The sequence below is a fragment of the Sus scrofa genome, chromosome 7, assembly GCF_000003025.6.
Source record: "Sus scrofa isolate TJ Tabasco breed Duroc chromosome 7, Sscrofa11.1, whole genome shotgun sequence".
NCBI classification, from domain to species: domain Eukaryota; kingdom Metazoa; phylum Chordata; class Mammalia; order Artiodactyla; family Suidae; genus Sus; species Sus scrofa.
This window is the reverse complement of record NC_010449.5, coordinates 24,122,389-24,140,497: the sequence shown is the minus strand read 5'-3', so window position 1 is coordinate 24,140,497 and position 18,109 is coordinate 24,122,389. Positions and strand designations below refer to the sequence as shown.

Sequence of the window (18,109 nt, the reverse complement as noted above, 5' to 3'; positions counted from 1 at the left end):
CTCGCTGTAGCTCACAGCCTCCCTCCCACGCCCTGTTCTCTCCCTCAGACACAGGGCCCCACCCGCTGGTTTTTTCTTTCTAGGGCACCAAGAGTGGCAGGCTTGGAGGGCGAGGGGTGAGGGTTCCGGGGACACTAACTCCTTTCTCTCTTTCCAGGTGGGGCTGGGGCCCAGGGAAGAGGCCTCTGGCTCGCGGGGGAGGGACGGAGGGCAGGACTGCAGTGGGGAGGAGTGCAGGGATTGGTGGGGGGGCTGCCTCTGACCCGCTCTCCCCCTCCCCCTTTTTCCGCCCTGGCAGCACCAGGCCACTACGGTTACGCGGAGGCGCACCCCCCAGCCCCGTCCCCCCAGCCCCGGCCCCGGCCGGCCCCGGCCTCGCGCACCCCGCGCCCCACTCGGCCCCCTCGGCCCCCTCGGCCCCCGCGGCCCGCGGAGGAGGGGCCGGAGGAGTCTCGGCCTGGGCAGAGCCCGCCTCAGCCCCCTCGGCGGCCGTGGGGCAACCTGACGGCCGAGCTGAGCCGCTTCCGCGGCACCGTGCGGGACCTGGAGCAACACCTGCGGGCTCACGGCTACCCACTGCGGGCCAACCAGACCTACACGTCGGTGGCGCGCTACATCCACGAATACTTGCAGCGGCGTCGCCTGGCGGCTGCCGCCCCCGCCGGCTCCCCCGCGTCCCCGCCCCGTCGCCCCCGCCCCACCGCCAGCCCCGACTCCGGCACCTGGAAGCGGGACTCCAACCAGGGCACCCACGGCCTCTCGCCCGAAGGCGTCGACCGGGGGGCTGCGCCCCGCCACCCCAAGCCCGAGGTGCTGGGCAGTTCCGCCGACGGCGCGCTGCTCGTGTCCCTCGACGGGCTCCGCGGCCACTTTGAGCGCGTGGTGCTGCGCTGGCGGCCCCAGCCGCCCGCAGAGGGTCCTGGCGGGGAGCTGACCGTGCCGGGCACCACGCGCACCGTCAGCCTACCCGATCTCAGGCCCGGCACCACCTACCACGTGGAGGTCCACGGGGTGCGGGCAGGGCAGACCTCCAAGTCCTACGCCTTCATCACCACCACAGGTAGCGTGGGTGGGGCCTCGGAACCACCCATCCCCTGCCCCCCATCTGCCTGCGGTTGCAGTCTGCATCCACGAGTTCCCCCCACTGCCTCGCTGCTGAGACTGCCACCCAGCCACGCCCTTCTGCCCTCAAGCCCTAACTGGTCCAGGCTCCCAGGGACCCCCACAACAGAGCACGACTTCCTGTGTCTCCAGAAGTCCCCTCCACCCCTAGGGTCCCGGTGGATGCCCAAGGCCTAAGAGCCCTGGTGTTTGGGGCTCCCTGATTTTCACGTGGGTTCCTGGGGAGCTTCTGCCAGAAAGCCGTTCTAGGCAACGGAAGGGGCATTTGGTGGGAGGGGCAGTGTCTGCAAAGACTCCCGCTGGAGCAGTTTGGGTGGGGTAGGGAATGAAAATTGTGGTTCCCCACGATGACTCACTGTGGTGAGGGTGGCTGAGGACTGTGGTCAGTGGTTACTATTTTCCACAATTTGGCCCTGACCTCAAAGGGGACACATCAGAACTTCTAGGGGGTGGCCTTGAAGCCATCAGGCAGCATGTATATGTGAGAGGCGAAACCACTGTTTCTTGAGCTGCTCTTCCAGACCTTCTGGCTCCCTTCACGCTTGTTCTCCCACAGGAATGATGTCGGGGCTCAGGGAAGGGGCGCCCTGTGACTGCCATGGGGAGGGTTGGGGACCTCTTCTTCCCCCATAGGGCCCAGATGCCATCTGAGCTGGATGTCCACCCCGCCCCCTCTCCCCCCTCTTCTCTACTCCCCACCCTCTCTTGCATCTTCCTTCCCTAACACCACCGTTCCTCCTCTCTTCCAGGCTTCTCACTGCAGCACTAATGGAAGCTGAGACCACCACCCAATGGGGAGGGGGTGCTGTGGGAGGGACCTGGTGTCTGTGGGGGCTGGAGGTCATAGGAGCCTCGTGGAGGGAGGGATGGCAGGCTTTGTTTCTTTTCTTCTTCTCCTTTTTTTTTTTTTTTTTTTTGGCTGCCCCATGGCGTATGGAGTTCCGGGGCCAGGTATCAGATCTGAGCCACAGTCATGACCTGAGCCACAGCTGTGGCAACGCTAGATCCTTAATCCACTGTGTGAGGCTGGGGATCGAACCTGTGTCCCAGTGCACCCAAGGCACTGACAATCCTGCTGCACCACAGTGGGAACTCCCAGACTTCCTTTCTTTAATTTGTCCCCTGCAGGCCTGTCTGTGCAGGACTCTGGTGGACCTTTGGAGGATGAAGTGACCCAGGAGCAGAAAAGGGAGGGTCTGTAGGCTCTTAGCGGTTAGAGGGCAGAATCTGAGAGCTGGGCTTTCCTTTCTGGCTGTCATTCTAGACTCTTCTGTTTTTCTCGCCCTGCCTTTTCCCAGGGTCCTCTCCCTCTGGCCTCTTGGGAGCCACTGATGAGCCTCCTCCCTCTGGCCCTTCAACAACTCAAGGCGCCCAGGCTCCCGTCCTGCAGCAGCGCCCCCAGGAGCTGGGAGAGTTGAGGGTGCTGGGCAAAGACAAGACAGGGCGTCTCCGCGTGGCCTGGACCGCCCAGCCTGACACCTTTGACCACTTCCAGCTGCGTCTCCGGGTGCCCGAAGGGCCAGGGCCACACGAGGAACTACTGCCAGGGGATGTCCGTCAGGCTCTGATGCCCTCACCCCCTCCTGGATCCCCCTATGAGCTGTCACTTCGTGGGGTCCCTCCTGGGGGCGAGCCCTCTGCCCCTCTCATCTACCAAGGCATTATGGGTACATCCTGATTCTGCTCAAGGCCTGTGTCCTGAGGTTGGGGGAGGGGCTGGGCCATTAGGGCTTCAGAGATGGGCTGGAGATTGAAGGGCAGGGCTGTTCCGGTCAGGATGGTAGGAGAAACAAGGAGAGAAAAGGAATTGAGAGTTCAGAGGCAAGAGGGCTGGAGGGGGTCTTAGAACAATGATAGGGTGGGTTGGGGAGGGGAGCAGAAAAGCTGGAGGTTGGGACAACGATTCCAGGAGAGAGGCTGTGGGCTCCTGGCTCTCCACTTGCAGCTTTCTTTGCCCTGTGACCTGCCTCCACTTCCTGATCTCCGATCGGCCCCTTACATCTCCCAGGGCAGGTGTGGGAAGGCCTCTGGTCCTGAGGGTACTCCCCCTCAGCCCCCTCCTCCCGTTGCCTTCCCTCAAGCCCCTGCCAGTTAGGACGGTGGTACTACCCCTGCCCTGGGAGCCCAGCCTGCAGAGGACAGCACTGCAGGGTCCCCTCAGTCAGTTCCCCTACGGGCGGAGGTTCCTGGGTGTCGGGCACCCCATGGCCATCAGGACTTGAGATGATGGGTGAGGTGTGTGGAGCCAGTGCAGGAGCCTGAGTTCCTGGCTCTCACTTTTCCCCTGATCCCTCTTTATGGGATGGGGTAGCCAGCTCTCCCAGCGACTCCAGACGGAGGTCACCACTGGGAAGAGGGTGGCGGGGAAGAGAAGTTAGGCCGAACAGCGGTGGGGAAGTGCTGAACTCTCAGGAAGAACCCTGGGGACCTGAAACTCCCCAAAGATCCTGGTGTGAGGAGGAAGGGGGGCCCCTGTGAGGGGTGGGGAAGCTGTCACAAGGGAAGAGCCAAAGCTGTCACTCCAGAGCAGAGACTGGGGAGAAATACCCCACTTTGCTTCACAGAAAAGCTGGTCCCAGAGGAAATGGAGGCTTGGAGGGAGGGAGCTGTCCACGATTGGGTGAGCCCGTGGGCGGAGGAGAGGGAAGGAGACTGGGGCCAGGCAGTGGCTGAGCCCACCTGCTTTGCTTTTGTCCCCCACACCCCAGACAGGGATGGGGAGAAGCCTGAGAAGCCCATGGCCCCGCCACGCTTGGGCCAGCTGACAGCGACCGACATAACCTCCAGCTCCCTGCTTCTGCGCTGGACGGTCCCCGAGGGCGAGTTCGACTCCTTCGTGATCCAGTACAAGGACAGGGACCAGCCCCAGGTGGTGCCTGTAGAGGGTCCCCAGCGCTCAGCCCTCATCTCCAACCTGGAAGTCGGCCGCAAGTACAAATTCGTCCTGTATGGGCTCGTGGGCAAGAAGAGGCACGGCCCCCTGGTGGCTGAAGCCAAGATCAGTGAGTGAGCGCGGTCACACCCCACCCCTGCCCCTGCCCCTGCCCTCTGTGGGGTCCTGAAGAGGGTCTCCCCAGTGCTTTGGGAACTCCAGGAAGGCTTCCTAGAGGCGGTGGTATCTGAGATGAATCCTGAAGGGAAATTTGTCGTGGGTCAGGCAGACAGAGCTGTGAGAACGAGGCAGGAGTGAGGGTAAGAGAATCAAAGTGAAATCTCTTTCCTCTGGAGGGGGGAGAGGTCACCTGGGAACTGAGGCCACTGATCTCATGTGTCCAGGTGGCTTAGACCTCGTTTGAGGACCCTAGGGGGCCTCTGATGGGCTTTAAGTGAGAGAGTGACATGATTCAACATCTGTCTTAGAAATAACACCGAGGCTGCCGCAGAGGATAGCTGGAGAAGTGAGTTAGGAAGTGGCAATGGCTGATGGTGGCCTGGCTGGCGTGGTGGCCATGAGGCTGGCCAGAGGAAGTGAGGGAGAGTGAGGAGGTCCCTGTTTCTGGGTCGGGCAGTCCTGTTCCCCAAGGCAAGGAACGGCGGGTGTGAGGGACAGTGCAGTGCGGGACTCTTACTTAAACATCTAGCGTTTGTTACGTGTCACGTGTTCAAGATGTGTATCCTCAATGTTTAATCCCTCTAAGCAGCCCCGTGAGTCATGTCCATTTTATAGATGAGGAGAATCCAGGCGCAGGGAGGGCAGGGTCACTTAAGCAGAACATGGTGCGGCCGTGGGGATTATCCTGCTGCCTTCATGGGCCTGGAGAACAGAGAAAAGGCCTGATGAGGGGCTGTGGGTGTCCCAGTGGACAGAAGCCTGGGTCGGGGGACGACAGGGCCACTGGAACCCTGGAGGTGGCCATGAGCAGAGGACAGGAGCCTGCTGGGCAGCCTGAGGGGTGAACTGGGGGAAGGGATGCCAAAACAAAGGGTGTGGTCAGACGTGTCAGATTCCGTAGGAGTGATTCAGTCCTATAGAGCGTGCACAGGACTTAGCGAGGTCACCACTGACCCTGCTGGTGGAGCTGCTGGTGGAGGGTGGAGCTGGATCGGGAGGGTGATGGAGGTGAGGACATGACTACAAGCAGTGTAGACATCTCTTTCTGGAATCTGGGCTGGCTGTCAAGAGCAAAGAGGGAGGGTGGAGGCTGGAGGGCCCGGTGCGGCTGCGGCCGATTGGAGGACCTTGTGTAAATGCGGATGGCGCAGCCCAGGGAGTGAAGGGTGGGAGGGAGGGAGGGGGCCCAGAGCACAGGTGTGGGAGGCTCTCCCACAGGAAAATGCTCCAAGGATTGAGCTTCTCTGTCTTGGGGAAGAAACCAGCTAGTCGTTAGGCCTGGAAGCAGTAGAAGCTGTGCTGGAAGACTTTCCTGGCCATGGAGACCTGAAAGGGGCTGGCTGGGCCTCCTTCTCTCTGAAGCCCCTCCCCAGGCTGCTGAACGAGTCAGGGCCACACTAGTCCATACGGTGCTTTTTTAAAATTTTATTTTAGTTTTATAGGGCCACCCCCGCAGCATATGCAAGTTCTCAGGCTAGAGGTTGAATCAGAGCTACAGCTGCTGGCCTACACCACAGCCACAGCAACTCAGGATCCGAGCCACATCTGCAATCTACACCGCAGCTCACGGCAACGTCAGATCCTTAACCCACTGGGCAAGGCCTGGGATGGAACCTGCATCCGCACGGATACTAGTCAGGTTCATTACCACTGAGCCACACCCGGAACTTCCCCATACAGTATTTTTGTGCTGCACCAAAGAAGACTTAGTACACAGCTTGGTGAGCAAAGTGCTGGCGGGATTTCAGTCCCTCGGTGCTCCCTCAGTCATGCGCCTTCGTGCAATGAACAGCCCACGCAACCTCACACAGCATCCCTCTATAGAAGATGGATTTCTCCCTTCCCCTTTGACTCATGCCCCTTCTTTCTCTCTACTCCCTCTTCCTAGTGCCTCAGACTGATCCCGGCCCAGCGACTCCACCCCGCCTGGGGAAGCTGTGGGTGACAGATCCCACCCCCAACTCGCTGCACCTCTCCTGGACTGTCCCCGAGGGCCAGTTTGACTCCTTCGTGGTCCAGTACAGGGACAGGGATGGACGACCCCAGGTGTTGCCTGTGGAAGGTCCCGAGCGCTCGGTCACTGTCTCCCCCCTGGACCCTGAGCACAAGTACAGGTTCACTCTGTTCGGGATTGCCAACAGGAAGCGGCACGGCCCCCTCACGGCCGATGGCACCACTGGTGAGTGGCAGCCACCTACGTCCCCATGTGACCCCTCCCAGTCTTTCACACGCTGGCCCTCAGCCAGGAGCCAGCTAGGGCCGCCCAGCGAGATGGCAGACTCCACGTCCTCACCCTGCTTTGGGGCTCAGGGCCAGCCAGCCTCCCCCACTCTGCTGGGCCCCTTTCATTCCGTTCGGCTGCTCCCCAAGGCCCAGGTGTGTCATACCCTGGCTGTGCTCCCCATCTCAGGGGTTCAGTGCTCATGCTAATCAGGTAGAGCCCCCCCGCCCACCCCCGCGTGCACGCCAGGGTGTGACAACCCCTCTGGACCCCAGGCCCCCATCCCAGGGTTCTGCCAGTTCAGCCCTGCCCTGGTCTTCCTATTCACAGCCCCAGAGAAGAGAGAGGAGCCCCACCACCAGGAATCCCCCGAGCAGCCCTTGCTGGGGGAGCTGACGGTGACTGGCACTACCCCAGACTCCCTGCGTCTATCCTGGACGGTGGCCCAGGGCTCTTTCGACTCCTTCACGGTCCAGTATAAGGATGCGCAGGGGCGGCCCCAGGTCGTGCCCGTCAAGGGGGATGAGAACGAGGTCACCATCCCCGGCCTGGAGTCCGACCGGAAGTATAGGATGAACCTCTATGGGCTTCACGGCAGGCAGCGCGTGGGACCTGTGTCCGTGGTGGCCGCCACAGGTGAGTCGGGGTGGCCTGGGCCTCCCTCCCCTGCCAACCCCCAGCCCACTGAATGGGACCTGGTCCAGGATCCTTCGCACCCGCCTCCGCCTTCTCTTTCTTGTCTCCAGTTCAGCCAAAGCCTCCACCCTCCTCTTCCCCATGTCCCAGAGCTTCGTGGCCACCTGCGAACCCCTAACTTCTTTCTTGGCCCAGCTTCTCCATCTCGAACAGGCCCCATTTCCCCCATTCTGAGCACTGGGACTCATCCCTCCACCCCAGGCTGTCCTCCCCCTAGACATCCTTAGCCACTGTGTTCTTCCGCCACGGGCGTTGCCGGCCTTCTTCCTCTGGCTCAGGCTGTGGTCTTTCCTGAGCTTCCGTTGCCTGCTGCCCACACCCTCCACCATGGCTGCTCTGCTCAGAGCTGGCAAACCCAAGGGACATGAGGGCCACGTTCCCGCAGCCTCCCACAGCTCCCGGCGCCCTGATTCCCAGCCAGTTTGGAGTGGGGCAGATGGCTCACTTCCAGTGCCCCCCCACCCCCTCCTGCATTCCTCCTTGGGCCCATGCTCCCAACCACGAGGCTACACAGCCAGGAAATGGCACTGGATTGGGGAGCTGGGGCATGGGCTCCAGAGCCAACTGCCTGGACTTTAATCCTAGCTCTGGGATCTTGTACAAGTTACTGAACCTGTCTGGGCCTCAGCTTTCTCATCTATCAAATGGGGATAATAATGGTAACTGCTTCATAGAGCTGTTAGAATTAATGAGTTAATGTACATATGACACTTGGAATAGCCTGGCACATCAAAGGTGCTACTGAAGGGAGTTCTTGTAGCGGCTCAGTGGGTTAAGAAACCGACCAGTATCCATGAGGATCTGGGTTCCATCCCTGGCATCACTCAGTGGGTTAAAGATCTGGTGTTGCTGTGAGCTGTGGTGTAGGCTGGCAGCTGCAGCTCCGATTCGACCCCGAGCCTGGAAACTTCCATGCACCACGAGTGTGGCTCTAAAAAGACAAACAAAACAAAACAAAACAAAACAAAAATCCCTGCTATGAAGCATGAGCTGCTATTTCTCCCCAGCTGTCTTACTTCACAATATCTTTTTTTTCTCCTCACTTCCCACCTTCCCCATCCTTGCCTGGGTTGTCATTCTTGCCTGCTGCCTCCTCAGTTTCCTGTCCCCTGAGCAGTCCCTCATGGACTGGGGGGCTGGGTCACAGAAAGGCTGGCTTCCCTTGCACCAGTGTCTCCACCCCACGGAGCCTCAGCAAAGACCTGGCTGCCACAGACAGGGACGGATGCCCTTGGAGCCGTGATTCTAACCCCAGCCAGGGACCAGCAGGACCCTCCCCAGCCTCCACCCCCATCTCCGAATCTTTCTCCTGCTCTTATCTGAAGTGGAGGGAGGGGCACGACTGTCCGGGGAGGCCTCAGCCAGAGCACATGCCATCCCTGCCCAGATGAGCGGCAGGCAGGCAGTTGGAAAGCCCTGGGGAGGAGCAGGAGCCAAAAGGGAGAAACGCAGGTGGGAAGAGGCCTCACTGCCCACTCACTTCCCTGAGGTCAGTGCTGTCCATGAACACAGTGTAGGATTCCTCAGTTTCCTCTCTTCCCATCTCACCTCCTTTCTCAGACATGAAACCCCCCACTCCCACAGAAACCCCAGTGTGAGTGGGCCAGCAGTACACAATGGGGTTTGGGGGCCTGTCTGAGCCCTGTCTCCTCTGATGAGTTACTGAATGGCTAATATAAAGGCTGCAGAAACCCCTAGGCCAACAGCTTGAAGAGCGTCTGCTGGCTGTGCTTTATTGTCACAGTGAGCATCGCCAGCAAAGCATGTCACCCTTAAAGCCTGTATCACCTGATCTGTTCTCTCAGCCCCCCAGGAGGTTGTGGACGAGACCCCCAGCTCCTCAGAGGAGGAGGAGACCCCCAGCCCCACAGAGATGGAGGAGACCCCCAGCCCCATGGAACCCCCCGAGGAGCCCATCCTGGGGGAGCTGACGGTGACAGGATCCTCCCCGGACTCTCTGAGCCTCTCGTGGACGGTCCCCCAGGGCCACTTTGACTCCTTCACCGTGCAGTACAAGAACGGGGACGGGCAGCCCAAGGCGGTGCGGGTCCCAGGGCACGAGGACCAGGTCACCATCTCGGGCCTGGAGCCCGACCACAAGTACAAGATGAACCTGTACGGCTTCCACGACGGCCAGCGCGTGGGCCCCGTCTCTGTCATCGGGGTGACCAGTGAGTGGAGCCTGGAAGCCCCAGGGTGGGGCCTCATGGGAGGGTCAGCCTCTCTCAGGTGGTGGGTGACTGGGGTTCAGGAGGCCCCTCTGCTGGAGGCTGAGCCATGCTGCCCTTTGTGCCCGCCCCCCCCCAGCCCAGTTCCTGGGCTGCCTGAGACCGGCGGGTCCTCCCGGGTAGAGAACGGCCTCTGGGAGCCATGCTGGTGGCTGCCCTGGTCCCCCAGCTGAGCCCGGAGGCTCTGGGTGTGTCTGTGAGCTGCCAGCTGACCAGGACCACCCGGGCCCAAGGACGGGCTCCTCTGAACTGACCTTGGGGCCTGAGTGGGGGTCACAGTGTGGGAGGAGACCCCAGGACATCTCCCAGGGACCCTGGCTCACCCTGTCTGTGTCTCTCTTCTCAGCTGCCGAGGAGGAGACCCCCAGCCCCACGGAGATGGAGGAGACCCCCAGCCCCACGGAACGCCCCGAGGAGCCCATCCTGGGGGAGCTGACGGTGACAGGATCCTCCCCGGACTCTCTGAGCCTCTCGTGGACGGTCCCCCAGGGCCACTTTGACTCCTTCACCGTGCAGTACAAGGGCAGGGCCGGGCCCCAGGTGGTGCGTGTCGGGGGCGAGGAGAGCGAGGTGACAGTTGAGGGCCTGGAGGCTGGACGCAAGTACAAGATGCACCTGTACGGCCTACATAGGGGGCAGCGCGTGGGCCCTGTGTCCACCGTGGGTGTGACCGGTGAGTGAGGGCGGGGCCCTTGTTTGTTTTCCTCCCACCCGTGGCAACCGGCCTCCCTGTGGCAGTGGCCTCCCTTGCTGTAATGGAACAGGAGCTTGGGGAAGAACTAGAAAGAATAGTTCACTGGAGACTGGACTACGACCAGCTACACGACCTTGAGCAAGTTTTAAACTTTCTGTGCCTGTTTCCTCATCTGTAAAATGGGGATAATACTGCCTACCTCACAAAACTGTTGTGAGATTAAATGAGTTAACAGACTAAGAATGGTCCTGACACAGAAGACATGTGCTCTCAGCATTTGCTGCCATGACTGTTATATTTGTCCTTACTCTGGGTCTGCTCTGTCCCCTTTGGCTGGTTCCGTTTCTTAGATGGTCAGAATGTGCTTGAGCCATGGGCCTCTTCCCCAGTGCACCTGTGCACCTGGAAACTTTCTTTCTTTCTTTTTCTTTTCTTTTTTTTAAGTGCTGCACCAGTGCATATGGAGGTTCCCAGTCTAGGGGTGGACGCTGGCCTGTGTCACAGCCACAGTGATGCCAGATCCGAGTCACATCTGTGACCTACACCAAAGTTCACAGCCACGCCGGATCCTTAACCCACTGAGCAAGGCCAGGGATCAAACCTGCATCCTCATGGATCCTAGTCAGATTCATTTCCACTGAGCCATGACGGGAAATCCCAAAACTTTATTACTCATCCAGTGAGTGCCTGGAGCCAGGGAGAATGTCCCTTCCACCCAGGTACAGGGCCACTCAGTCAGCACAGGGACCAGTCTGGGCACCTGCTCTCCAGAGCCCCAGTGCAGAGGGCCAAATCCCCCGCAGGCCTCTGGGGCCCTCCTGCTCACCTGCCCAGCTTGGTCCCAGCAAAGGGCATCTCTTTTTCTCTTAGTTACTGAAACAAAGATACAGCTTTTTCTTTTTCAAAGCAGCTTTTAATATAATGGGAAAGGTTTTTTTGTTTTGTTTTTTCCAGGGCTGTACCTACAGTATATGGAAATTCCCAGGCTAAGGGTCGAATCAAAGCCACAGCCGCTGGCCTACACCACAGCCACAGCAAGTCGGGATCCAGGCCACATCTGTGACCTACACCACAGCTCATGGCAATGCCGGATCCTTAACCCACTCATTGAGACCAGGGATCAAACCTGCGTCCTCATGAATACTACTCGGATTCTTAACCCTCTGGGCCATGACAGGAACTCCAGGAAAGATTTTAAAAAGCAGAAAAACAAGTTCCCAGAGCAAGGTTTCTGTACTTCTCACAGGGACTTGATTCATTTAGTTTCTAGAACCTTCCTCTCCCAATTTCTTTTCTTTTATCAGTCAGCACAGAGAGTAGGGAGAGGGGAAAGCCCTCCTGAGTCGCTCTCCTGCAGGCCCGCAGGAGCAGGGAAGAGGCTCGTGCCAGGCCCAGATTTCTCTTAGGGTCACCCTCAGTCTGTCTGTCTGCGGGGGGAGGATGGACTGTGTCAGGCACCGCCCACGGTGGTGCAGTCAAGGACAACCGAGTCTTGGAATTGGAGAAACAGTTCCATTCCTGGCTTCCCCAGTTCTTAGCTACATGAGGGTGCTCATTATCAGTTCAGAAGGGTGGTGGAGCCACTGAGCTGACCCATGGGCTGCACCTGGAACACAGAATGTGCTGAATTGTTGCTAGAAGAACTAGCATGTGGCTTTAGAAACATTTCTAAACTGGGAAAGGGGAGTTCCCGTTGTGGCTCAGCGGAAACGAATCCGACGAGCATCCATGAGGACACAGGTTCGATCCCTCGCCTCCATCAGTGGGTTAAGTATCTGATGTTGCTGCCAGCTGTGGCATAGGTCATGGATGTGGCTCTGATCCGGTGTTGCTGTGGCTGTGGATTAGTCTGGCAGCTGTGGCTCCCGTTCGACTCCTAGGCTGGGAACCTCCATATGCAGCAGGTTTGGCCATAAAAAGAAAAAAAAAAAAAGATATATACTGCCTGGCCTGGCACCTGTACCCAGAAGAAGCTCAGTACATGCTGGTCACTCCCGCTCATCCTCCCTGGTTTTGTTTTTTTTTTTGTTTTGTTTTGTTTTGTTTTGCCACACCTATAGAATGTGGAAGTTCCTGGGCCAGGGATTGAACCCATGCCAAGGCAGTGACCTGAGCCACTGCAGTAACATCACTGGATCCTTAATGCACTGTGCCACAAGGGAACTCCCACCAGCCCATTTTGAAAGCAGGTTTTATTTGTATGGAGCCTAGTCTTTTTTGTGTGTGGCCACAGTGTACATTGGCTTGATGTGGAATCTCAGTTCCCAGATCAGGGATTAAACCTGGGCTGTAGAGATTAAAATGCAGATTTAGGCGTTCCCATCGTGGCACAGTGGAAACGAATCCAACTAGGAACCATAAGGTTGCAGGTTCAATCCCTGGCTTTGCTCAGTGGGTTAAGAATCCGGCATGGCCGTGAACACAGCAGTGAATAAGGCAAAGCTCCTGCTGGAAGCTCACTTTCGATCAGAGAGAGATGAGCACCAAAGTGCATGGAGTGTCTGTGACAGTGACAAGCACTGGTGAGAAGAGCAAGGCCTGGTCGGTGAGATGGTGAGCAGGCAGGGAGGGCACGGGAAAGGACCTCAAAGAGGACCTGCAGGAGGGAGAGGACGAGCCAGTAGGCTTCGGGGGAAGAGGGAAGGTGCCTGGACATCTGTGGATCATTGAGGAATGTTTTGGAATGTTTTGCGATGTGAGGGATAAACAGGTCGGGCCTCAGGTCACTGTAAAGACTTGGCTTTTGGGAGTTTGCTGTTGTGGCTCAGCGAGTTAAGAACCCGACATAGTGTCCGTGAGAATGTGGGTTTGATCCTTGGCCTCAATCAGTGGGTTAAGGATCCAACGTTGCCCCAAACTGCAGTGTAGATCATAGACACAGCTTGGATCCAGCGTTGCTGTGGCTGTGGTGGAGGCTGGCAGCTACAGCTTGGATTTGACCCCTAGCCCGGGAACTTCTTATGCTGCAGGTGTGGCCGTAAAAAGGGAAAAAGAAAAGAAAAAAGAAAGAAAGAAAAACTTGGCTCTTGCTCTGAGCGAGAAGAAAGCCATTGCAGTAAACAGGCTCTGACTAATGTGTTAACAGTGGGGAACAGAGGGAAGGGGTGAGGCAGGGAGGGAGGTGATTTCGGAGACTGTGCTCCAATCCAGTACAAGCCCGTGGAGGTGGTGGCAGGGGAGCTGGGGGTCGGGTGCAGCTTCTGAAGGTAGTGCCAACAGAACTTACTTGCGGCTGGATGTGGGGTGGATGAGAGGACCCAGGCACGACCCTGAGAATGAAGTTGTGGTTGCGGTGAGGTGGGAGGGGGTGGAGGGAGCAGGTGTAGGGACAGCTCCTGAGCCTGGTTTCAAACTTGTTGAGTTTGAGACATCAGATGCTGAGCTAGCACCGGTCTGGAGGGACGGGCAAGGTCTGGATGGGAGGGCTTGGAGCCAGCGATGCCCTTCAGAGCCAGATGGAACTTCAGACACGTTCCCAGGGTCTCAGTGGTGGCTGACAGCCCTCCACCCAAGCACAGCCCCAGATTCTGGCAGGGACTCAGAGAAGGGTTGGTGGCCAGACAGATGTTGCCAATCAGTGTAGTCTTACATCAGAACCACCCCGTGGGTACCACAAAAACAATGGGAAAAGTTACTACCAAGGGGCCAAGGGGCTTTTCCTAATAGCCTCCCACCTTTTCTGTCGCAGCTCCAGAACCGGAAGAGGTTCCTCCAGCCACCGAGCCCCCGCAGGAGCCACGCCTGGGGGAGCTGACAGTGACAGATGTGACCCCCAACTCTGTGGGCCTCGTGTGGACCGTCCCTGAGGGCCAGTTTGACTCCTTCGTGGTCCAGTACAAGGACAGGGACGGGCAGCCCCAGACAGTGCCTGTGGCTGCAGACCAGCGTGAGGTCACTGTCCCCGGCCTGGAGCCTGCACGCAAATACAAGATGAACTTGTATGGGCTACATGATGGGCAGCGTGTGGGCCCCCTCTCTGTGGTAGCCGTGACGGGTGAGTGAGGGCCCGTCAAGGCAGTTCCCATCCCCAGTGACCCAGAGTCGCCCCTGCCCCCAGCCTCGCCCGTGGGTCCTGCCTCAGTGACCCCCATAAGTCCTTCCCGGGTCACGGGCACCCGAGTCCTTTCCCTGACCCCTTGGCTCCTCTCCTGAGCTGGAACCTTCCCTGCCGACCAGTCTCCGTCTCCACTCCGCCTCCTCCCCAGCAGGGCTGTCTTCCTCTCATCTGACCTAAATCCAGCCAGACTCTCTCTCTGATTCCCCACAGCTGTTTCCTCCCCTCGCTTTACAACCCTGCTGTGACTTGGACCCAGCTACCACCTCCCCTGCTTTGTCATTGGGGTTAAACAACACACATCCCCTGAATCTCTTCTCAGAGGCCCTTGGCCCCCGGGCCTGAGCTGTGTTCCCTTCTGGCCCAACCAGAGTCTTCCTCCCTCAGGGCAGTGGCTCTGGCTCTTGGCTCCCAGCTTCTCCCCACCCCTCATGCTACCTAGGCACAAGCTGCCACCACTTTTGTACTTCAGTGTCTAGTGAAACTGATGAGCCCTTTCAGAGCAATGGTTTTTTTTTGTTTGTTTTTTTGGTTTTTTTTTTTTGGCTTTTCAGGGCCGCACCCTCGGCATATGGAGGATCTCAGGCTAGGGGTCAAATCGGAGCTGTAGCCGGTGTCTAGTGAATCTGATGAGCCCTTTCAGAGCAAAGGTTGTTTTTTTTTTTTTCTTTTTTTTTGGTCTTTTCAGGGCCGCACCCTCGGCATATGGAGGATCTCAGGCTAGGGGTCAAATCGGAGCTGTAGCCGCTGGCCTACCCCACAGCCACAGCAGTGCAGGATCTGAGCTGCGTCTGCAGCCTATGGACCAAAGCTCACAGCAACGCTGGATCCTTAACCCACTGAACAAGGCCAGGGATAGAACCTGCATCCTCATCTCATGGATACTAGTCAGATTTGTTTCTGCTGAGCCATGATGCGAACTCCTCAGAGCAATGTTTTAAAATCTACAAAATAAAAGGCATGGGATTACAAAGGAAACCAGTTATGTGGATACCCAGTTATCAAAATATCTTAAAATTCAAATTGGTGATTTACGAGTCTCCGTTGTGGCTCAGCAGGTTAAGAACGTAACTAGTATCCATGAGGATGTGGGTTCCATCCCTGGCCTCATTCAGTGGGTTAAGGATCCAACATTGCTGCAAGCTGTGGTGTAGGTCATAGAAGGGGCTCAGATCTGGCATTGCTGTGGCTGTGGGATAGGCTGGCAGCTGCAGCTCGGATTTGACCCCTAGCCTGGGAACTTCCATACGCCACAGATGGATCCCTAAAAAGCAAAAGAAAAAAAAAAAAAGATGATTTAGTAATATAGGAACTTGATTGTTAGTTCATTAAATAGCAAAATTTCGTGGCATGTGTGATAACCCTACCCACATTTAGAAGCAGTGCTGAGAGTAAACAGTATTTTGAAGTTTCTGCACTAGTCCTCAGGTGATGCCACAGCCTCTGTGATCCCTGCTGGTGATGGAGTCACAAGCCATGTTAGTACCACTGTGGCTGGTTTTTCCTATGTTCTTCCTCAAAGGAGATGCTACATTTCACTTAGAGGTCATTGATGATAGAGATGCGACTGTTTCTCATCTCAGTTTAAGGCCCCTTGAGGCCCATGAGGGGTTAATTCTCCCACTGGAATCTCAGCTCTGTTCTTTGTCTTCCTGGATCCTAGCCCCCGTCCCTCCAGCCCCAGCCACAGAGCCGCCCCCGGAGCCACGCCTGGGGGAGCTGACAGTGACAGACGTGACTCCGGACTCCGTGGGCCTCTCCTGGACGGTCCCCGAGGGCGAATTCGACTCCTTCGTGGTCCAGTACAAGGACAGGGACGGGCAGCCTCAGGTGGTGCCTGTGGCCGCAGACCAGCATGAGGTCACCGTCCCTGACCTGGAGCCGAACAGGAAGTACAAGTTCCTGCTCTTTGGGATCCAGGATGGGAAACGGCGCAGCCCAGTGTCTGTGGAGGCAAAGACAGGTGAGAGGGGCCCGGGGAGGCGAGCCTGAGATCCCAGCCTTGCTGCCCGTCCTCACACCGCCCTGTCTCCTCACCCTTCTGCCAGGTCTCCCCTTCAGCAACCTCTTCTGTTTCTTTTTTTGTTTTTTGCTTCTTAGGGCCACACCCGTGGTATATGGAAGTTCCCAGGCTAGGGACCAAATCTGAGCTGCAGCTGCCAGCCTTTACCACAGCTCACAGCAACACCAGATCCTTAATCCACTGAGTGAGGCCAGGGATCAAACTCATGTCCTCATGGATACTAGCTGGGTTCGTTACCATTGAGCCACAATGGGAACTCCTAGACTTGGTCTGTTTGCTTTCTTTGACCAAGGAATGCACAGTTTGTGCTCTGATGGGACCCTAGGGAAATCCAAGGGTCCTGGGGACATCACAGGTCCCCAGGGGAAGACAGCTGGTGGGGACGTAGGACATTACGATGGAGGTGACCCTCACAGGACCTGGTGGAGGAGCGGAGGCTGCCTATGTTGGGGGGGCAGTGCGAGGAGAAGATGGGGAGCTCAGACAGGGGAAGGATCTGGTTTCTCCCCAAGAAGCCATCCGAGGCCTGAGAAGGAGCTGGCCTTTTGCCTTCCTGGACAGCAAGGACGCTGACGGCATTGTTGTTGTGAGAGTTTTCTGGCAACAGGGAGCCCCCAGGGGCAGGGGAGGGTCTGGACCAAAAGCCAGGAAAGGGCATGGCTGGGTTGGCCTGACTGGGCCTGGCTGGGCAGTCGGTCTTGGGCTCCTCTGGTCCCCAGTTTCTGAGGCTCCACAAAGAGGGCGAGGAGGAAAGGGGTCCCTCTGGGGAGGCAGATAGGGGACCCAGTGTGCCTGGGCCAGTAGGAAACTGGGTCAGTGTCAGAGGAAAGAACTTTCAGGACGCGATGGCCACACAGGGCCGAGGACCCGCAAGGCCGAGGGAGGTGGGAATGGCTCCAGGCTCCCTCCCCTGCCTCCCAGCCCCCCTGTTTCTCATAGTTCAACTTCCAGGAAGGGCTCCGAAGGAGCTTCTCCTGTTCAACAGAAGTAGGAATTATGAGAATTGGGGAAACGTCAGTAGGGGGAACTGATCCAGGAACTGGCCCCATTTCCCTGGTTCCCATCTGCTTGGGACGAGGCAGGCTTTTCAAATGCAACAAAAGAGGAGTTCCCTTTATGGCTCAGCAGTTAACGGACCCGACTAGTATCCATGAGGATGCAGGTTTGATCCCTGGCCTTGCTCAATGGGTCTGGGATCTGACGTTGCTGTGAGCTGTGGTGTAGGTCGCAGACAAGACTTGGATCTGGCGTTGCTGTGGCTGTGGTGAAGGCTGGCAGCTGCAGCTCTGATTTGACTCCTAGCCTGGGAATTTACATATGCCACAGGTGCAGCCCTAAAAAGCCAAAAAAAAAAAAAACCCCAAACCCAAAACAAACAAACAAGAAAACCAGACTGAGTCTGGTTATCATAATAAGCTACACCTGCCGAAGAAATTGTCTCTGGTCAGTGGTTAGAGTCTGGACGGCAGGAGGAACAAGATGGGCAGAAAGTAGGGAGTCTCCTCTGGCAGGGATGTGTTGGGACAGAAGACCCCTCCCTGCACCGGTTAAGAGGACAGAGGCGCTGCTGTTGGGGATGGTGGTGGGCACAGGAGGGTGATGGAAATATTTGGGGGAAGCACAGATCATTTGGGCAGTTCTGGGTTTTTCCAACTTCAGGGGGAGGCAGTCAAGCAGTCATTTTGGAAAAAAAACCAAACACAAGACCCTTTCTTCTCTGTCAGTGCCCCGAAGTGATGCCAGCGCAGGAGCCCCGCCCCGCCTTGGGGAGCTGTGGGTGACAGACCCCACCCCAGACTCGCTGCACCTCTCCTGGACGGTCCCCGAGGGCCACTTCGACTCCTTTGTGGTCCAGTTCAAGGACAGGGACGGGCCCCAGGTGGTGCCCGTGGAGGGCCACGAGCGCTCAGTCACCGTGGCCCCACTGGATGCCGGCCGCAAGTACAGATTCCTCCTCTACGGGCTCCTGGGCAAGAGGCGCCATGGCCCCCTCACGGGCGAGGGCACCACAGGTGAAGC

At 57.8% G+C, this 18,109-nt stretch overlaps 1 protein-coding gene across 15 annotated transcripts in view; it reads left to right on the top strand.

Annotated features, from left to right (window-relative positions):
- TNXB (tenascin-X) overlaps positions 1 to 18,109 on the top strand; it is a 66,943-nt gene that overhangs the window by 15,318 nt on the left and 33,516 nt on the right. For 11 of the 15 annotated variants that reach the window (XM_021098332.1, XM_021098335.1, XM_021098330.1 and 8 more), the window contains exons 7-16: positions 299 to 1,060; positions 2,421 to 2,789; positions 3,831 to 4,124; positions 6,063 to 6,353; positions 6,726 to 7,031; positions 8,897 to 9,262; positions 9,666 to 9,992; positions 13,702 to 14,007; positions 15,731 to 16,030; positions 17,815 to 18,102. In XM_021098332.1, the coding sequence (XP_020953991.1) occupies positions 299 to 1,060; positions 2,421 to 2,789; positions 3,831 to 4,124; positions 6,063 to 6,353; positions 6,726 to 7,031; positions 8,897 to 9,262; positions 9,666 to 9,992; positions 13,702 to 14,007; positions 15,731 to 16,030; positions 17,815 to 18,102 (3,609 nt within the window). 15 annotated transcript variants of the gene reach the window in all.